General features: G+C 39.7%; 1 protein-coding gene across 1 annotated transcript in view; it reads right to left on the bottom strand.

The window, feature by feature from the left end:
* The window catches only part of LOC126092282 (vacuolar protein sorting-associated protein 16 homolog), a 225,855-nt gene extending 204,319 nt beyond the window's left edge, over positions 1 to 21,536 (bottom strand). The window contains exons 1-2 of the mRNA XM_049907799.1: positions 21,444 to 21,536; positions 21,037 to 21,355 (exon numbers count right to left, since the gene is read on the bottom strand). Coding sequence (XP_049763756.1) covers positions 21,037 to 21,355; positions 21,444 to 21,499 — 375 coding nt within the window. The 5' untranslated portion in view covers positions 21,500 to 21,536. The remainder of the gene's footprint in view (positions 1 to 21,036; positions 21,356 to 21,443) is intronic.
* Positions 21,537 to 21,943: the final 407 nt, after the last annotated feature.

Below are 21,943 nucleotides of genomic sequence, written 5' to 3'. Positions count from 1 at the left end.
CCAGGTTTGGATATGATGCTCCAGGAAAGCACGTTTTGCTTTTCACTCATATTATCTCATGCACAATGTTTACACAGTTATCTCTGTCCTACATATTACCCTGCCTCCCACCTTTAAGCTCCCAGGTTTTCAAATCTCACCCAAAGCAGTCCCCAACAGTCTGTCTCTCCCTCTCAACCTGTCTGGTAAGTCTCCCCTGACCCATGGTTCTGGGTGACTTTTCTAGACCTCTCCAGCCCTTTCCTTCACCCCTCTTCCTTCCTGTTCAACCCTTCTGTCTCAAGAAGGCTACAAAAGCTTGCCTACTTACAACCTTCTTTTCTTTTTGTGTTCTTCCACCGCTTGGTGAGTAGTTCTTTTATCTATCCAATTAAATTATTTTGTCAAAAATCGACTGTGTTCATTGTTAAAATTACTTTTATTATTTCTTGAATGCCTCTTCATTGCATGAGATCATCCTTCAAATACGCAATTTCTATTTTTTTCCTATCCTTGTTATTTCTAGGCATAACTTATTTCCTTATGTGTGGGTTTTTCTCTTATATATGCAACATTTACTATGTTCCTTGGTAACAGTGGTAGTAAGTAGAGCTGTTGATAAAATACTGATGTATCAATATTTTTCCCAAAAAATATTAATATATATAATGAGGATATTTTTCCCCCAATATAAATCAGTATCAAAATGGCAATAGTGAGTGCCCATATTTTTATTTTAAATTATACTTTCTTCACAATTTTCGGTATATATTTGAAGCTGTTCTTTTGAAATTGTAGTAGAACATAAATGTACTTTCACTGTGAGAAGCAGTCACTTTTTGAGCTTTCATCACAAATAGTCTTTCTCTTTGACCATGTGAAGCAAGTATAGGTGGCACAAAAGAAGAAGTCCAATTCCACTGGGAGGTGACGGAGTGAATGTAATAACAAAAATTCCAGTGTGAAGAAATAGCAGTAGCTTTAAAAACCAATTTTTAACACAACTAGTACATTACTTCTTCACATTGGCATTCTTCAAAACAGGTAGTGAAAATAATGAACAAAAATCTCCTCACCATATAGTGGAGATCCTCCTTGGGGGACACCACCTTACAGTAGCACTGTCCACACTTGAGGGCTATACCCACTGTAGCTTAGCTACCAGCAGGGTCACCCATGCTGGATTGGCCAAGAGGGAGGAGCCAGGCGAAGTGTGTCCCACAACAGCCCACTGGTCCTTTTCACCTATCCCAAGCCTGTCCTTACCCTGTCCTTTTCCTGCCATCTCAAATCATAATAAAGGGTAGGGGGGACTCTTAGGTGTAGGGAACCAGCCACCCTAGGGGAGTAAGAAAATTGGGCAAGTCTGGAGGCTCTTAGGTGGTAGTCCCACCACCAGACTACGGAGCTGTGTGCCAATCACCGGCACTCCCAAAAACAAATGATTAAAGAAACAGCAGAAAAGAACAGCCAGGCGGACTCAAGTATGATGACCTTTGGCATGAAAAGGACAACAAAAATAGGTTTCTGGAATATTACAACATTGAGGGAAGCCAGCAGACTGAAACAGGTTACAAGTCAGATGAAGAGTTACAGGGTGGACATTCTCAGACTTAGTGAGGCGAGATGGCTAGATTTTGGAAAAATCCAAACACAAGATGGATACACCTTTATATACTCTGGACCCGCTGGAGAGGACACAGAGCACAGAAACTGAGTTGGACTTTTGTTAATCAAAGAAGCAAAAAAGAGCCTTATGGAATGGAAACCGGTTTCAGAAAGACGACTGACAGCACATTTTAAGACAAACATTAGAAATGTCACAGTTATCCAATGCAATAGTCTTACAGAAACCTCAGATACTGAACAGAAAAAAAAAGAGTTCTACCTCTCCTTAAGTGACACCATTAAAAGTACCAGTAATAGAGACATCTTGATTATTATGGGAGACCTAAATGCAAAAGTTGGAAAGAACAATGAAGGCCTAGAGCAGTATCAGAGAAATGAATGAAAATGGGGATATGTTTTCAAATTTCTGTGCCAGTCACAATTTGGTGATTGGAGGTACATTATTCCCACACATGGATTGCCATAAGGTTACATGGGTATCCCCAGATCACAAAACGGAAAACCAATAAAAATTTAGAAGGTCGCTGATGGACGTGAGAAATAAACGTGGGGCTGATGTTGGCAGTGATCACCACCTTATTGTTGCAAATTTTAGACTAAAAATCATGGCTACAAACAGAAAGTTAGAACAACGGAACAAAAAATATGATGTGGGAAAACTTAAAATAACAGCAAAACAAGAAGCTATCTGTATGGAGCTAAGGAACCACTACGAGGCACTCCAAGAAGCACAGGAAAACAATGAAAATACTATTGTTTATACATGGACTCAGATTAAGGACATCTATTGCAATGTGAGAAAACAGGCCCTTGGCTTTAAAAACCAATTGGAGAAAGATTGTATGTCTGATCGTACATGGAATTTGATCAGCTGTAGAAAGGAGATTAAGGTAAAATTAAATATGAGTAAGACAAGACAGCAGAAAACTCGAATGCAAGCTCAGTATGCAGCTACTGACTCTCAAATAAAGAGGACTGTGAGGAATGACAAGAGAAAGTGGATTGATGAGTAAGCTCTGAGAGCAGAGACAGCCACAGCAAGGGGTGATGCAAAATAACTGTACCGCATCACTAGATTGTTGTCTAAAAAAGGTTTCAACAAGAAGAGACCTGTGAAAAGGAAGGATTGTCGACTGTTGACGACTGAAGCAGACCAACTTAGAAGATGGAGAGAACATTTTTCTGAAGTTTTAAACAAAGAGCAACCTAAAGAGAGGGATAGGCAATGGAAGTTTCCAGATGCCAGTGACAGAATCAATGTAAACATTGGGTTTAGAGAGCACAGAAGTTGTGTCGATCTTATCAACACACTGCGTATAATACTTGAGCAGGGTGCAGAATGGCAGAACACACTCTGCCTTACACTTATTGATTTTGAAAAGGCATTTGACTCTCTTAATAGAAGAGTTGTGTGGCATACCTTGGAAGAATATGGGATACCACCAAAGACAATAAATATTATTAAAGTATGTATGATGGATATGAATGTAAGGTGCTACACAATGGGAAACTTACTGAATGTGTCCAAACAAATGCTGGGCTGAGGCAGGGATGTATTCTGTCACCTATCTTGTTCTTGTTGGTTAACCGAGCGAGGTGGCGCAGTGGTTAGCACACTGGACTCGCATTCGGGAGGACGACGGTTCAATCCCGTCTCCGGCCATCCTGATTTAGGTTTTCCGTGATTTCCCTAAATCACTTCAGGCAAATGCCGGGATGGTTCCTTTGAAAGGGCACGGCCGATTTCCTTCCCCATCCTTCCCTCACCCGAGCTTGCGCTCCGTCCCTAATGACCTCGTTGTCGACGGGACGTTAAACACTAATATCCTCCTCCTCTTGTTGGTAATGGACAGCATAATGAAAAGAGTTGTTGATGGTAGGAGAAGAGGTATTCAGTGGGGAATGCAAGACAGGTTTGAAACCTTGACTTTGCTGGCGATATCTGTCTGCTCTTGTAAAGATTGTGTGACATGAAAGAAAAGCTGGAAAGACTGAAAGAGGAAGCAGAAATTGCAGGACTTAAAATAAATGGTCAGAAAACTAAGGAAATGAGAATTCGATCTGAAAAACAAGTGAAGCTAACAGCGTATGGAAAGGAACTGAAACAAGTAGACTCCTTTGTATATCTAGGAAGTACCATCTGTAAAGATGGAGAGGCCAAGGAGGATGAAAAGAGTTGGATACAGAAGGCAAATGGAGCCTTTGTACAATTGTACCCTGTCTGGTGTAATAAGAACATCTCGAGATGAACCAAGCTGCGCTTGTTCAATAGCAATGTAAGGTCAGTCCTCCTGTAAAGTTGTGAAACATGGAAGGTTCAAACATGATTGTAAACCAGCTGCAAGTCTTCACTAACCGGTGTCTTTGGCAAATTATAAATTTGAGGCGGCCAGATGTTATATCAAGTGACGAATTGTGGGAGATGACAAACCAGCAACCAACCCGTGAACAAATAAAGGAAAGAAACTGGAGGTAGATTGGTCAAACAATATGCAAACAAAAAGGAGCTATTGAAAAGGCAGCACTGGATTGGAAACCACAAGGAACACACAGACATAGCCGCCCGAAAAAGGCATGGAAAAAAATGGTGGAAGAAGAAGTTCTGAAAACAGCTAAAGCATTGATGGAAGTGAAATGTTTGGCTGCCAACAGAACCAGATGGAAGGTCTTTACTGCTGCCCTATGATCCAAGAGGAACAACAGGAATTAAGTCAAGTCAAGTAAGTCATATAGTGGAGATGCTGAGTTGCAGATAGGCACAACAAAAGGATGTGACTTTCACTGCCCTATGATCCAAGAGGAACAACAGGAATTAAGTCAAGTCAAGTAAGTCATATAGTGGAGATGCTGAGTTGCAGATAGGCACAACAAAAGGATGTGACTTTCACAATTGAAGTTTTCGGCCACTTGCATTAATCAACAATAGACACACACACACACACACACACACACACACACACACACACACACAGTCTCAGGCAACTGGAACCACTGATTTCAGGTTTCATTTGCTTGAGACCACAGTCGTTGTGTGTGTGTGTGTGTGTGTGTGTGTGTGTGTGTGTGTGTGTGTGTGTGTGTGTGTGTGTGTAATTGATGGAGGCCAATCTGTGAAAGTCAAGTCCTTTTGTTGTGCCTATCTGCGACTCAGTGTCTCCACTATGACTTACTTGACTTTACTTATTTCCTGTTGTTCCTTTTGGATCATAGGGCAGCAGTAAAGACCTTCCATCTGGTTCTGCAGCAACTTTCCTTCTCATAATATTGTTACATTCCATCCTGGATTTCCGTTGTTTGATGAACAAAAATCTAAATGACAAGATTGGTATTTGCATTGGATGGAGACACATGAGGGGAAATGCTGGCACAACCAGTGCTCAGCACTACCTACAGAAACTGCAATGTTTAGCTTCACCATTCAATTTTGACACTACTACTGCTAGGTCATTGGCATTGGGGAAAAAAAAAAGAAACGGGAATTCAATATGAAGTGTTCCGGACAAATTTGATATGTGACGAAACTGAAAGACAGTCTCATCAGACACCTTTTATTGTGCCATTTACATGCAGTTACCAATGTTAGCAAAGTGGTTATCACCAATCATGAACGTGCATTATTTTCCTTTAATTCTTGCTCTAAGGGGAAGTAGGCTGCCAGCTTGTTGATGTACAGAATATCTAATAGTAGATGAGTACTTAAATGTGCAGCTTTAAAACCAACAGTACATTTACAATGTGCAGCCAATATTTTTCTAGGCCGGTACATCAATATTTTTTTCTGTCAATATATCAATAATATTTTTCAATATGTCAAGAGTTGCTAATGATATTTTTTTAAATATCGATATTTCAGATTCCAGATATTTTTTAAAAATGTCAACAGTCCTGGTAATAAGTATCAATAGTTTCACCTACCCCCCATGAACCATGGACCTTGCCGTTGGTGGGGAGGCTTGTGTGCCTCAGCAATACAGATGGCTGTACCGTAGGTGCAACCACAACGGAGGGGTATCTGTTGAGAGGCCAGACAAACATGTGGTTCCTGAAGAGGGGCAGCAGCCTTTTCAGTAGTTGCAGGGGCAACAGTCTGGATGATTGACTGATCTGGCCTTGTAACATTAACCAAAACGGCCTTGCTGTGCTGGTACTGCGAACGGCTGAAAGCAAGGGGAAACTACAGCCGTAATTTTTCCCGAGGACATGCAGCTCTACTGTATGATTAAATGATGATGGCGTTCTCTTGGGTAAAATATTCCGGAGGTGAAATAGTCCCCCATTCGGATCTCCGGGCGGGGACTACTCAGGAGGACGTCGTTATCAGGAGAAAGAAAACTGGCGTTCTACGGATCGGAGCGTGGAATGTCAGATCCCTTAATCGGGCAGGTAGGTTAGAAAATTTAAAAAGGGAAATGGATAGGTTAAAGTTAGATATAGTGGGAATTAGTGAAGTTCGGTGGCAGGAGGAACAAGACTTTTGGTCAGGTGATTACAGGGTTATAAATACAAAATCAAATATGGGTAATGCAGGAGTAGGTTTAATAATGAATAAAAAAATAGGAGTTTGGGTTAGCTACTACAAACAGCATAGTGAACGCATTATTGTGGCCAAGATAGACACAAAGCCCATGCCTACTACAGTAGTACAAGTTTATATGCCAACTACCTCTGCAGATGATGAAGAAATAGATGAAATGTATGACGAGATAAAAGAAATTATTCAGGTAGTGAAGGGAGACGAAAATTTAATAGTCATGGGTGACTGGAATTCATCAGTAGGAAAAGGGAGAGAAGGAAACATAGTAGGTGAATATGGATTGGGGGGAAGGAATGAAAGAGGAAGCCGCCTTGTAGAATTTTGCACAGAGCATAACTTAATCATAGCCAACACTTGGTTCAAGAATCATAAAAGAAGGTTGTATACATGGAAGAATCCTGGATATACTAAAAGGTATCAGATAGATTATATAATGGTAAGACAGAGATTTAGGAACCAGGTTTTAAATTGTAAGACATTTCCTGGGGCAGATGTGGATTCTGACCACAATCTATTGGTTATGAACTGCAGATTGAAACTGAAGAAACTGCAAAAAGGTGGGAATTTAAGGAGATGGGACCTGGATAAAATGAAAGAACCAGAGGTTGTAGAGAGTTTCAGGAAGAGCATAAGGGAACAATTGACAGGAATGGGGGAAAGAAATACAGTAGAAGAAGAATGGGTAGCTCTGAGGGATGAAGTAGTGAAGGCAGCAGAGGATCAAGTAGGTAAAAAGACGAGGGCTAATAGAAATCCTTGGGTAACACAAGAAATATTGAATTTAATTGATGAAAGGAGAAAATATAAAAATGCAGTAAATGAAGCAGGCAAAAAGGAATACAAATGTCTCAAAAATGATATCGCAGGAAGTGCAAAATGGCTAAGCAGGGATGGCTAGAGGACAAATGTAAGGATGTAGAGGCTTGTCTCACTAGGGGTTAGATAGATACTGCCTACAGGAAAATTAAAGAGACCTTTGGAGAGAAAACCACTTGTATGAATATCAAGAGCTCAGATGGCAACCCAGTTCTAAGCAAAGAAGGGAAGGCAGAAAGGTGGAAGGAGTATATAGAGGGTTTATACAAGGGCGATGTACTTGAGGACAATATTATGGAAATGGAAGAGGATGTAGATGAAGACGAAATGGGAGATAAGATACTGCGTGAAGAGTTTGACAGAGCACTGAAAGACCTGAGTCGAAACAAGGCCCCGGGAGTAGACAACATTCCATTTGAACTACTGATGGCCTCGGGAGAGCCAGTCATGACAAAACTCTACCATCTGGTGAGCACGATGTATGAAACAGGAGAAATACCCTCAGACTTCAAGAAGAATATAATAATTCCAATCCCAAAGAAAGCAGGTGTTGACAGATGTGAAAATTACCGAACTATCAGTTTAATAAGTCACAGCTACAAAATACTAACGCGAATTCTTTACAGACGAATGGAAAAACTGGTAGAAGCCGACCTCGGGGAAGATCAGTTTGGATTCCGTAGAAATGTTGGAACACGTGAGGCAATACTGACCTTAGAAGAAAGATTAAGAAAAGGCAAACCTACGTTTCTAGCATTTGTAGACTTAGAGAAAGCTTTTGACAATGTTAACTGGAATACTCTCTTTCAAATTCTGAAGGTGGCAGGGGTAAAATACAGGGAGCGAAAGGCTATTTACAGTTTGTACAGAAACCAGATGGCAGTTATAAGAGTCGAGGGGCATGAAAGGGAAGCAGTGGTTGGGAAAGGAGTAAGACAGGGTTGTAGCCTCTCCCCGATGTTATTCAATCTGTATATTGAGCAAGCAGTAAAGGAAACAAAAGAAAAATTCGGAGTAGGTATTAAAATTCATGGAGAAGAAGTAAAAACTTTGAGGTTCGCCGATGACATTGTAATTCTGTCAGAGACAGCAAAGGACTTGGAAGAGCAGTTGAACGGAATGGACAGTGTCTTTAAAGGAGGATATAAGATGAACATCAACAAAAGCAAAATGAGGATAATGGAATGTAGTCAAATTAAGTCAGGTGATGCTGAGGGAATTAGATTAGGAAATGAGACACTTAAAGTAGTAAAGGAGTTTTGCTATTTAGGGAGTAAAATAACCGATGATGGTCGAAGTAGAGAGGATATAAAATGTAGACTGGCAATGGCAAGGAAAGCGTTTCTCAAGAAGAGGAATTTGTTAACATCGAGTATAGATTTAAGTGTCAGGAAGTCATTTCTGAAAGTATTTGTATGGAGTGTAGCCATGTATGGAAGTGAAACATGGACGATAACTAGTTTGGACAAGAAGAGAATAGAAGCTTTCGAAATGTGGTGCTACAGAAGAATGCTGAAGATAAGGTGGGTAGATCACGTAACTAATGAGGAGGTATTGAATAGGATTGGGGAGAAGAGAAGTTTGTGTCACAACTTGACTAGAAGAAGGGATCGGTTGGTAGGACATGTTTTGAGGCATCAAGGGATCACAAATTTAGCATTGGAGGGCAGTGTGGAGGGTAAAAATCGTAGAGGGAGACCAAGAGATGAATACACTAAGCAGATTCAGAAGGATGTAGGTTGCAGTAGATACTGGGAGATGAAGAAGCTTGCACAGGATAGAGTAGCATGGAGAGCTGCATCAAACCAGTCTCAGGACTGAAGACCACAACAACAACAACAGTTTCATCTACCTACGTGATAGACTGGGAGTTGTCCTGTGATATGTTTACTTTTTAGAGATTCATCTGCTTTTAAATAAACAATCAGACTCTTGGTCCCTCATTAACAATTAACTAGAATGTGTAAAGTTGTCATTAATGGCTAACTACACATAATTCGCAAAATTTATTTGCACATGTTAATGTTCAGGTACACCAACAATATTCTTAGTCTTATGTATAAATATGAAAAGAAATAATGATAATTTCTCCAGAGAATCAATTGAAAACAATAATAGTGAGAAAAAATGAACAGAAGCATATGTTGGGTTGATAACTCATTTCATAAACTAAAAAGGCAGCTGGCATATTAACACATGTACAAGAATTTGAAATTTCTTTAAATGTCTGTGTAGTGTCAGACATGAATCAGAAATACATAATGAGAATAATGACATTCCAGAAGTAATACCCTATTGAATATACACAACTGAAGGTATGAAGAAAGAGCAGGTGCCTAGAGAAGAATGTTATCAATACCAAGTTGAAGCAAAATTAAGCTATGGAAAATACAGGATGTTGGAGCAAAAGTAATATGAAAAGATTTTGTAAAATTATCTATGGAATGTCCGCAGAGAACAACTATTCCTCAAAACTGGACTGATGGAGTAATTATTTCACTTCATAAGAAAGGAGTCAGGTAAATTATAAAAAATTGTAGCCTTATTTGCCTCCCCTCTGTAATGTATCGGATGTTCACTAATATTATCACCTTAAAAAAGAAAAATAAGAAACTTTACATTTTAATTACACATAGAGTTAAAGAACATGAAAGGGAAGCATTAGTGTAGCAGTGAGTGGGAAAGTGTTATAGTAAATCCACAATGTTATTCAATCTATACACTGAGCAAACCTAGCATAAATTCATTCATTCTGTAGCGTAGTAGTTGCTCATTTGTTTTGTTTTGACGAGAGCTGGCTGTCGTTTAGTAAGCTAGTCAGTCAAGCAACAGCTCTCACCTGATTCACATTTACAGAGGGTTTTTTTCTTCTTCTGCATTTTCCTCACAGTCCATTTATTAAATTTCATATGTGTTTTTCTGTTTAAGTGGCTCAATCTTGCATTTTTGTCAAGGTAAATTTACTCGGTCTGTAGCACAATAGTTGCTCACTCAACAGCCAGCTACATAGCTCATTAACGCATCAGCGTGCATTAGTGACACATCAGAAAGGTAGCAAGTTGCATATCTAGAATACTGTTTGGATGTATAGTTTACGTCCTCAGTCAGTCTTGGCTATGGTCAGTCACCTTCAGGCTGCTGCCTCGGGGCTTGGCAGTGGAAGGTGGTAACACATGCACATCGCTATAGGCGTAGGGCCAGTGCAGAGACTGGCTGCCTGTCCTCGCCCATTCACCCTGTGAGTGGACAAGTGGCCGCTCCTTCAGCATGGTCCAAGCTGGCATGCAGGGAGAGGGTTTTACTAGTTAACGTGAGCTCCAACATTAGGCACATAATGCATAAAAGAGCACCTTGGCAGATAGCATTCAGGGCTAGAAAGAAAGCCAATGTGTGCTTGGTATGTCTGCTGGGGGGCCTCACCTGAGATGTGGAAGCGTCCTTGCCTGTGGCTATCGAGTGTGCAGGCTGCAGTTTTACGCAAGTTGTGGCTCACATCGGCACCAACAATGCCTGTCACATGGGTTGTGAGGCCATCCTCAGTTCATACAAGCAGCTGGCAGAGGTGGTGAAGACTGCCGGCCTCGTACATGGAGTGCAAGCAGAGTTCGCAATATGCAGCATTGTTCCCTGAGTTGATTCAGGTCTCTTGGCTTGGTGCCAACTCGACGGTCTCAACCAAAGGCTTCATCAACTCTGTGACGGTCTTGACTGCTCATTTCTACACTTATGTTATCGTGTGAGGATTTGTAGGACTCCCCTTGACAGATCACAAGTGCATTACACAATGGAAGCAACTACTCGAATAGCAGAGTATTTGTGGAGTGCACATGAGGGCTTTTTAGGCTAGATGGTAGTTTGAGGTGCGCTGATGAACACTTGCCAGCTGATACATAGCAAGGAAAGTCAGACCACATCCAGAGTAAAGACACTTTGACTGTCAAAATTTTATATCAGTAAGCTGTCAAGTAATTGTAATTGGTTCCTAAATTTACTGTCATCCAGGAAAGTTCCCATGCTCAAATTATTCTTGGGACCAAGAACTAGCTGAAACTGGAGTGGAAAGCTCTTAGATGTTTAGCAGGTCATTGAATGTATATCAGAAAGACAAATTAGAGGCCCTAGGAGGGGATGTTCATTGCAGCTGACAAAAATATTGTCCCTTTTGTGGTCGAAGTTGAGTGTGACAATGAACTTACCTGATCACATATAACATGAAACCAAGTAAAATGTTGGACATTTTTACTGACAACCCAATTGTACTGTGACAGTTCTAGAGTCATTCAAGGATAGTCTACAGTCAGTAGTGCGTAAATACTCAAATTGTTGAATGCTAGTTGGAGGCAACTTCAACATACCAAGCATAGACTAGGATGTCTATGGATTCATTGCAGGGGATGCAGACAGACAGTTGCGCGAAATACTGTTGAATATGTTTTATGAAAACTGTCTTGAGCAGCTAGCTCAGCTGCCCACATGCAATGGAAATATCTTAGACTTTGTAGCCACATATAGGCTGGACCTTACTGACAGCATCAGCACAAAAACAGAGATTAGCAATCATGATGTCATTACAGCAACTATAGTTACGAAAGTTAATAAATCAGTCAAGAAGGGTAGTAGAGTGTTTCTGCTAGATAGAGCAGATAGGCTGTTGTTGGCATCTCATTTAGACAGTGAGTTGACATCCCTCAGTTCCAATACAATGGGTGCAGAGGAATTATGGGCAAAGTTGAAGCAGATTGTAAATTGTGGTTGCACAGTTATGTGCCTTGTAAGTGGATAAAGAATGGACAAGACGCACCATGGTTTAATAACGAACTTTGTAAGATGCTGTTGCACCCGTAGTTCAAAAGAGAACACACAAATAACAACAAGCAAACATTAGTACAGTTTCGTGCATCTGTGAAAAGATCTATATGTGAAGCATACAGCTACCACTGTCATACCTTAGTGAAAGATCTGGCACAGAATCTGAAAAAATTCTGATCATATGTAAAATTGCAAAGCGGGTCTAAGGCTGCCATTCAATCCCTTGTTAACCAGTCTGGTGCAGCAGTTGTAGATAGCAAAATGAAAGCTGAAGTTTTAAATTTCATGTTAAATAAATCATCCATGCAGGAGAATGGTGCAAACATACTGTCATTTGACATTGGACAAACTCCCATATGGATGACATAGTAATAAGAATCCCTGGTACAGAGAAACAACTAAAAGATTTGAAAGCTAATAAATCACCAGGTCTGGATGGGAAACCCAATTCAGTTTTAGAAAGAGTACCCTACAGCATTGGCCCCTTACATATCTTGCATTTACTGTTCATCTCTCACCCAACACAAATTTCCAAGTGACCGGATAAAAGTGCAGGTGACTCCTGTATACTAGAAAGGCACAGGAACAGGCCTGTAAAATTACAGGCCAATATCACCAACTTGTTAGCTGCAGAATCCTTGAACATATTCTCAGTTTGAATATAATAAACTTTCTTGAGACTGAGAACCTTATGTCCACAAATCAGTATGGTTTTAGAAAGCATCACTTGTGTGAAACTCTTTACGTGGTATACTGTGAACTATGGATGAAGGGCAACAGGCACATTCCATATTTCTGAATTTTCAGAAAGCATTTAACATGGTACCCCATTCAGGCTGTTAACGAAGGTACGAGCATGTGGAGTAGGTTCACAGATATGTGAGTGGCTTGAAGACTCCTTAAGTAATAGAACCCAGTTTCTTGTCCTCGATGGCAAGTGTTCATCAGAGACAGGGGTACCATCAGGAGTGCACCAGGGAAGTGAGAAAGGTCTAGTGTTGTTCTTTATATACATAAATAATTTTGTAGACAGGATGGGCAGCAATTTGCTGTTGTTTACTGATAATGCTGTGGTGTACAGTGCAGTGCCAAAGTTCAGTGACTGTGGCAGAAAAAGTTTCTAATTGGTATGATGAATGGCAACTAACTCCAAATGTGGAAAATGGCTTATGGCACCTTGGCTGTAGAGACCTCTAGTGGTAATCGAGGTGCACGCCGTCTGGCGTGGATTCAAAACCCGTGGCGCTTGGTACCAGAACTACCACCAACATACTTTGTGCTTAAGGACTGAGAAGATAAGATATGAGAAATCAGATCTCATGCAGAGGCATATAGACAATTGTTTTTTTCCTCTCTCTGCTTCTGAGTGGAACAGGGGAGGTATGTGGTACCCTCCACCATGCACCGTACATGGCGGCTTGCAGAGTAGCTGTGTAGATATAGATGCAGATGAAGGAGGAAATTTGATAAGGGAATTGAAGTTCAAGGACAAGAAACATACACCCTGGAGTTTGCTGATGAGATTGTACTTCTGTGAGGGACTGCATAAGAACAGAAAGATCAGTTGCACTGTTGGATACTGTCTTGAAAAGTGGTTATAAGATGAACAACAACAAAAAGTAGATGGAGGGTAATGGAAGGCAGGCATATTAAATCAGACAATGCTGTGGGAATTAGATTAAGAAATTACATGCAAAAAGTAGTAAGCAAGTTTTGCTTTTTGCACAGAAAAGTACCTGATGATGACCAAAGTAGAGAGGATATAAAACACAGACTGACTATAACAAGAAGAGAATTTCTGAACTGAAATTCACCGTTAAATCATTTTTTTTTAATTTGAGGTAAGGTCTTGTGGGACCAAACTGCTGAGGTCATCAGTCCCTAAGCTTACACACTACTTAATCTAACTTACACTAAGGACAACAACAGACCCATGCCTGAGGGAGGACTCGAACCTCCGACAGGGGGAAGCCACGTGAACCGTGACAAGGTGCCCTAGACCGCTCGGCTACCCCACGTGGCTGTTAACATCAAATTTCAGTTCAAGTGTTAAGATGTCATTTCTGGAGATATTTGCCTGGAGCATAGCCACGGACAAAAGTGAAAGATAGATGAAAAACAGTGTGAATGAGAAGAGAATAAAGCTTACAAAATGGGGCATTACTGAAGAATCCCAAAATTTAGATGGGCAGTAGAAATTTACAGTAGGACTTGATTAACAGGAGGAATCGGATACTGGTTGAGAGGACATTTTGTATTGGCAATGGAGGGAGGAGAGAGAGAGAAGAGAGAGAGAGAGAGAGAGAGAGAGAGAGAGAGAGAGAGAGAGAGAGAGAGAGAGTGTGTGTGTGTGTGTGTGTACGGGGGTGGGCAGGGGGCGGAGGGGGGGGGGGGAGGGAGGAGGAGAACAAGGCCTGATTACTGTAATTAGGTTCAAATCGATGTAGGCATGTATAAAGAGGTTTGCAAGGGACAGATTAGCACGGAGAGCTGTATCAAACCAGACTGAAGACCACAACAACTCAAACAAGCCATCTAAGGCCATGCAAGGAACACCCTTTATCATGATCTTGGGAAATCAGGACTGAAAGATGAGTCCGGAAAAAGAAAGTCCATATCATTAAAACTGTTCTCTGCTGATCAAGAGGAAATTCTTAAAAGTAATTCTATAAGCGAAATATCAAAAAGAAAATGGCACAAACTGATAATTATGTCATAGGGTCAATTGATCAGTTTCTATATTTATGATAGTTTAGCAAAAGTATAAGCGGAGATAAAAAAAGTTTCGGTTTGAATGCCATATTGCCCAGAATTGGTATGCCAATTAGGCAAAACTGCCATGAACATTTAGGCAAATCACCTTATCAGTGCACCAAGTTGAAGAAAACCATTTGGAAAAACACAATGTCCTGCTCCGTAGAGAAATCTGTAACTGCCTGCTGCATGTCCTCGTCTGACAGAAATCATTGAGCCTTCAAGACCTTTTTTAAGGAACCAAAGGCATGATAATTGCACTGGGAAATATTAGGACTACAAGGCTGTGCTCAAGTGTCTTCCACTTGAGTTGGCATATCTTCTCCATTATGACATTAAAGGTATGGGACATGTGTTACCATGAAGCAGCAGTACTCTTTGGTGCACCATTCCACAATGGTGGTTTTGACAGACTTGCTGCCCTCTTCATAATATCATCACAGTGGATGTTTCCATATTTGCTGCAAACATATGAGAAAGATACAAATGTCGCACTAATCCCTTGCCTACATGTTGGTGCTTATATACCAACATTGGGGTTGCAACAAGGCCTTAAAACAGAAACTTTTTGATCACCCCTTACAATAAACAGAAGAGCAAAGAAAATGACATTCTAATGAAGGATCAGTAGATGACACTACAAAATTTTGGAAAACAACATGGACACATTTAGAAAGAGATCATAAACTGTAGATAAGGCCTTTATCTTATAGTGGGTGTGAAATGGCTTATAATAACATCAATATCAACTGACTACTGGACAATGTAATAATACTGATACCACATCAATCAAAATTCTTAGGTACCTATTCTACACAAGTAATCATTTGAAAACGAAACTAATGATGAAATAAAGAAGACTGTTTGAAAAAGGCTCTAGAATATCTTTTTAACCAGTTTTTCTGCTTTTTTTTGTCTTTCTACAGCACTTCATTACTGTATACTGTTATAACCTATGTATGTTCGAAGCTGACTGAGAAAGTGGCGAAATATCTATATCAAAATTGTGGAATGGCTGGGTGGGTTCCACTCTAGTAGTGCTCCAAGTATGAAAGAAATGCTCAGTTGCACTATAACACAAAAACCGCATTAAACTGCATGTTTCACTGTTAAGTGGCTCAGTGCAACAAAAATTATGATGTTACCATTTCTGACTCTGTGATGCATGGACATTTAAAATGAAAACCATTGAAAAATGAATGACTGCACAGTAAGCAATGGATGCTGGAAAATACTACAAGAGAATGGAAAACAAAGCAGAAGATTTTGGAATACACTGGGAACCAAGATATAATTATGACTGGAGTGAAAACAAAATGAAAGCTGATGGGAAAAGTAGTTTGCAAATGGATGTTAAAGAGATCAAGAAAGTTCTTTGCTGGATCTGAAAGGCCAAGACAACCAACTAATGCAAAGTTGGTAAACGACATCAAAATCGTGCAGGAACAACACTGATGATTAAGCCAAAGAGATGCACTGTACCCAACAGCGGACAACAAATGATCATTGTTGTTGGTTTTGTTGTTGTTGTTGTTGTTGTTGTTCTTGTTGATAACGGTGATTATCTATTCAATGTTACAGAGCTGTTAAAATGCCCATTTCAGCATCATTTTAAGACAAGATCAGTGTAAAAGTAAAATTAAAAAGGCAGGAAGTTTAGGGTTTAATGTTCTTTCGGCATCGAGGTCATTAGAAATGGAGCACAATCTCAGTATTTTTCAAGGATGGAGAAGAAACTCAGCATATCCTTTCAAAGGAACTATCCCCACACTTGCCTGGAGTGATTTAGGAAAGTCACAGAAAATATAATCAGGACGGCTGGACACAAATGTGAACCGTGGTCCTTCCAAATACAAGTCCAGTTAGCTAACCACTGTATCATTTCACTCAGTCAGTAAAAGTAGTAAGTCATACCTTCGTAATATGATTTTAATTTAACGGGTTCAAAATCTACACTTAAACTGTAACAGCTATTCAAGAATTAGGAGTGTCTTGCTGGACAACACAAATCACAAATAACTGCTTCTATTTATTGTTCTAAGAAAAGGCACGTGATTATAATTTTTACCTTATTGCTATCATTTATCTGAACCATATTTTCTCCACATCTTTCCCACAAAAGCAGGCAACTAAATAATAATTTCAGTTTTTTGAGTCTGAAATTTAAGTGATTCTGAAAAGACACAGAATGTCTGCTTCCTCTTGGCTTCTTAACTCATGCACACAAGCAAGAAGAATAGTAATGATATTTGCAATACTCAAATATTTTAGCAGATTACAAAAAATTTATCTTGCAACTATTCTGCATTAAACTTTCAGCCAATTCACTGTTTCCAGTTCAATGCATTTATGGCTTATCTGACTGAATAGAAAGGCTTCTTTGGTTCTGGCTGCCAAGAGAGACAAAACAACAGACCAAAGTTACAGCAGAATACACATTATAAGGGAAATATGCAACATGACTACATCCTTAATGGCACGTGGGAATGTAGAGCTGTGATCTTTCTGTGAGGTGCGTATTCTATTACAGTTCCTCACTTTTTTTTCGGTTTGTTGTGCGACAGTGGCAGGAAGTCTGACACCGATAAATAAAAACTCTCCCCCTCAACACTACCTTACTAAGGTGAAGGGACTGAAACTGTGAGATAGAAACATTATGAGCACAAGGAGAGAGGTGATTTTCTGGTAATGGGTCATTCCATGTCAAACCAACCCAGAAAAAAACCATTTTCAACTGTACACTCATGTTAATTATTACAACATTACTAACACTGACATTTTCGTGAAAATAAACATGAAAACTGTTGAGATAAGGATTCAAGTAAATAGTCCACAGTAAAACTAACCAATAAATAACAGGCTCTGTTAAACATTTTAAGTTTTAAAAGGCTTCATTCGTTTGGTACACATCACTTTTAAGTAAAGTATAAGTTCTTCCAGTAGGAGTCATGGGATTTACTTTCGCCAGAACTACTATTACTGACAACCATTGAATATCAGCACTTTTTGGATATGAGAAGGATGTATATGGCCCAGCTAGGTAGAGAAAAGTTATTTTTACTTCATCAAGTGCTTCATTTTTCTGTAATACGTATCTGAGCCCCTAATTTGCTTAATAGACACTGGTGATGGAGCCTGATAGAGCTGCTAATTTAGGTTTATCAGGAAATTTCAACACTTCCTTTTCACAAACTTCTGAATCTAAAGAAAAATTTTTCACCAATCTTTTTGATCTAGTCTTCAGAATGAATGCATGGTATTGATGAGTTCCTTTGGTAGTTGGTACTTGTTCAAAGTGATTTTTCAAGAAACATTTTGATTCAACACAGTCTTCTTGAGCTGAATATGCTATGATAACATGGGTAATGTTTTCTACAGCCCGTTCAAAAAGTCGCACTGGGGTTTGTATTTGGTTTTCATAGGGTCTTTGCATATTGGCATCAGCCGGCAGTCTCTTTAAAGATCCCCAAGTTAGATTTTTTTTTTAAGTACGTACAGCAACTGCGTTGTGCTCTAGTGAATCAGAAACAATTACATAACTAAGACATTCAACTTTGTTTTCCTCTTTGGATTGCATAACAAATGCAATGGTAGTTGTGTCATGATGGACCAAAGAGGACAACTTGCTGCAGAATAAATCAATAAATTCTTCCGAATCTTTCTCCAACATCTCTTGATTACAGCGGACAACTGAAACCCAGTGGTGAGATTGTACTTTTTCAACTGAATTTTCAGCAAAGGATTCTTCCAAAATTTTTACCCATCTCAGTTCCATATGAACAGTAAGCACATTTCACCACATTGCAGTCAACAGACAATAACTAAAACACACTTTTCTTGTAATTTTGGATTTTACCTTTTGTTACAGCTTTCAATTTAGCATTTTCTATCAATAGTTTCAGGTTTTGTTGTGCCACTTTGACCAACTTACATACAATGTTTAGGTCTCAATTCAGCAAATTTGTGGAAATCTACTATTTTGCTGGAAATCTGGTCTTAAAAATTTTTGTATGCTTATTTAAGTCTTTGAAATCTTTGATTTACTTCCATCTGATTCAGTAACTGTCATAGTCTTCAACAAATGGCACTGCCCTACTAACGACATCATCTTTATATAATGAATATACAATTCCAATTGTCTCTATTGGCAAGCTTATACCTGGTTTTAAATATGGACCATCAAAAAGGCCTTTTTCTTTAAGAATTCTTTCTAACTGCCTGGCCATGTTGTTCAGTGCATTAAAGCCACGCATTACCTTTCTAATGCTCCAGTTATCTGGCAAACATGTTAGAAGCATTAGTCTTTTTATCCAATTCGTACAACTGGAAGACTTGTTTTTCAATTTTTTACAACTCCACATTTCTCAAAATCACTATCGCTTTCTGACGACAAACTTTTGGCAAAAGCAGGACAAATTTTATGTTTCATGGTTGTAGAAATTTTTCTTACTTTTGATGTGCAATAATTCTTGTATTTCATTTTTCTCTTAGCAATGGGAGAGTCGCCCAAGTGTTCAAGAGATACATTAAATGACTGAACAAACTGTGAAGTGGTTATAAATTCTGTATCACTGTGCAATAATGTTTCTGAGTGAGAATTATTATGTCCAACATTTATGTCATTTAGGCACTGTGTATTTTTTAATTTCCTTCCTACATTAATCACAGACTTTTGAAACCCTGACTATTTGTGGATAAAATACAGTCATCCATAATGTTACATTTCTGAGCTTCCCACTGTTTTTAACACATGATTTGTTTCCAGCAAACGATTGCAACATTGTATTCTCAATGTGTCTCTTTTCATCCCGAGGAACAATGTGCCACTTTCCATCTTGAGTGGTGTAAAAAACGCACTCATACATACTTAAAGTTAAAGCAGAACACTTGTTAAAAATTAGCCAGTAACTTTAACTTTACATTTTCATGATTCATTTTAAGTCACTTTATAGCTTCCAATAACACCTTGTGGGTTCAACGGAGGTGCCCAATCCCACCCGTCGGCTTAGACTCATGACGTAAGGGTGTTGTGGTGTGTGATGTCACGAAGGCATGGAGTTTAGTTTACGAGTGTGTTGTGTATGTATAAGTCATTTTGTTGCAGTCGGTGGTGTGTTTATGGTTCGCATGTTATGTTGTGTATTGGGTTCATTTTGGTGTTGCCGCTTGATTTGTTCAGGTGTGGTTTGTAACTGGTCTTCAACAGAAATTGTTTTCAGGGAGTTAAGAATTAAGTTTTTGCTGTGATGAGTCAGTTAATTTAATTTGTGGCTGCTTTTGTTGGGTATGGAAATGACAGATAAATATAATAGTTCTCGTTTGTGGGCGGAAATGGGGGACAATATGATGTCCCTGATAACATTCTTACAATTATTTGGGCTGTTGGCTGAAGTGGTAAAGTGCAGCTTGTGTCGGCAGAACATTCGGTTGGCCAGAGTTCCGGCCTCTCCGATCAGGGACTGCTACATGTGGCGGTGCCATAGGGTTTTGGAGGGGTGCAAAAAAAGGGAATAGGTGGGATTAATTGAGGAGTTTATAGAGGAGGGCAGCACATTGGTTTCCAATGCTTTTTCATCTTATACGGGGTTGAGCCAGAGGAGGTATGATCATTTAGTTGTTAACCATAGTTTAGAATTCAAGAATTATGAGACTTGGAGCATGTGCAAATGTGACAGAGGGGTTTTGGGGTGGGGGGGGCGGTTAAGTCAGTTATTGGGAGGGGGAAGAGGCACTCTTTTGACCTTCACTCTCATTTAGATGAGTACTGTTGGCAGAAGAGAATCCCTGGGGATTATTGCATTTTTCGCAATTTTTTTTTTTTAAGGGCTATTAGTAAAATGCATAGGCTGAAGGGTTAATTAAGGATATGTTGCGATTGGGGGGAGGGAGGGGGGGCTGTGGCTCCGTGAGGGAGTGGGGGGGGGGGGAGTTGTTGGTAATGTTTGTGGAGGTGTGTGGGTGTGGGGTGGTGGTTGTTTTATGATTATGTTGTGGAGGATCTGTTTTGTTGCAGTTGGTTTTTGAGTTGTTGTCTGTGATTGGGATTTGTTTATTTTTTAGTTTTTATTTGTTGATGGATCTTTGATTTTTTTGGGTATGTAGTCGTATTCTTGGTAGTATTTTTCGTGTGTTATGATGGTTGGTGGGGTATTTCTGTGTTGTTTGGTGGTTGATGTTTTGGTATTGGCACTTGGGGTTGATTTAGATATCTTTGGGGAAATACTTGATTTAATTTTTTTGGTATCGTTAGTTTTTTTTTTTTAGATCTATAGGTAATGGGAAGTGTATGATTTCAATATGTTCTGGTAGCTATGTGTGTTGTAATATTGTGAGCTGCATTGGTGAAGTGAAGTTACCGATTCCATTGCATCGCCGTCGCTGTGTGTATTTTGGAATCGTGAGCTGCTGTTGACTTGACAGAAACACAGGTGTACCTAACTTCAACAACAGTCTTTCTTATCATTGTACGTTTTACACAGGCAGAACACATACTACAAACTGAAAGTTACTCTTACCTGGCCCATGCTGAAGGTATGTTGATATGTCCCAAAAATATCGTACTTTAGCACGGAACCATCATCCTGCACACAAAGAAGATCTTCTGTTGATGACCACCCCATTGCTACAATGGGGCCACTGTTCCACATGATTGAAGATATAAGTTTTCCAGCAGCAGTATAAATTGATATTATAGGTTTAGTGCTTCCTTGTACTTTGACAATTTTTTTTCTGTCTCTGACAACTGCAACAGGGCCACCGTACGGCGCAGCTGCCAGCAGTACATTATCTAAATTTATTTCATGATGCCAGTCCATTGAATAAATTTCAAATTTTCTGCGAACAAAATAAAATATACATGGGCATAAAGAATAATTGTCGTTTGTTAAAAAGGAAGCAAACTGCACAAAACAGACCACGACACCTGTAATATTTATCCCGTCCCAAAGGACACCAATCCGCCGTCAACATAGCAGACATGGCTTGGCCGGTACGTATATATATATATATATACACACACACAAACAAACACACCCACTACCGATTGACGTACAGCTGTGAAGTGTCAACAAGCATTGGGTTATCAGCTGCAAAGATGTTCTTGAACGCAAAGTGCGTTGCGCGGCAGAGGGTCAATAACAGTATCAATACCAGTGACCACCAGAGGTGGCATAAAATAACGTAACTGATAGAAATAACCGGTTACTGAGAAGTAATGGTTACTGCGATAACTGCTCATCTGATACTGACAGATATTTCAATAACTGCCAACAGTGCCTCGCGCTATCTGTTGACTGAATATCGTACTACGCTTTCGCATCAACTCATCGGAGATCTGGTTACCAAGGAGGGGGATTGACCATTTGGAAGCCGTTCTATAGGTCATGGGAATGACTGTGAGACTGCGCGCCATCTGTTGATAAG

The sequence above is a fragment of the Schistocerca cancellata genome, chromosome 7 (genome assembly GCF_023864275.1).
Source record: "Schistocerca cancellata isolate TAMUIC-IGC-003103 chromosome 7, iqSchCanc2.1, whole genome shotgun sequence".
Taxonomy (NCBI): domain Eukaryota; kingdom Metazoa; phylum Arthropoda; class Insecta; order Orthoptera; family Acrididae; genus Schistocerca; species Schistocerca cancellata.
Note: the sequence above shows the minus strand (reverse complement) of the source record. Positions and strands in the feature narration are given on the sequence as shown.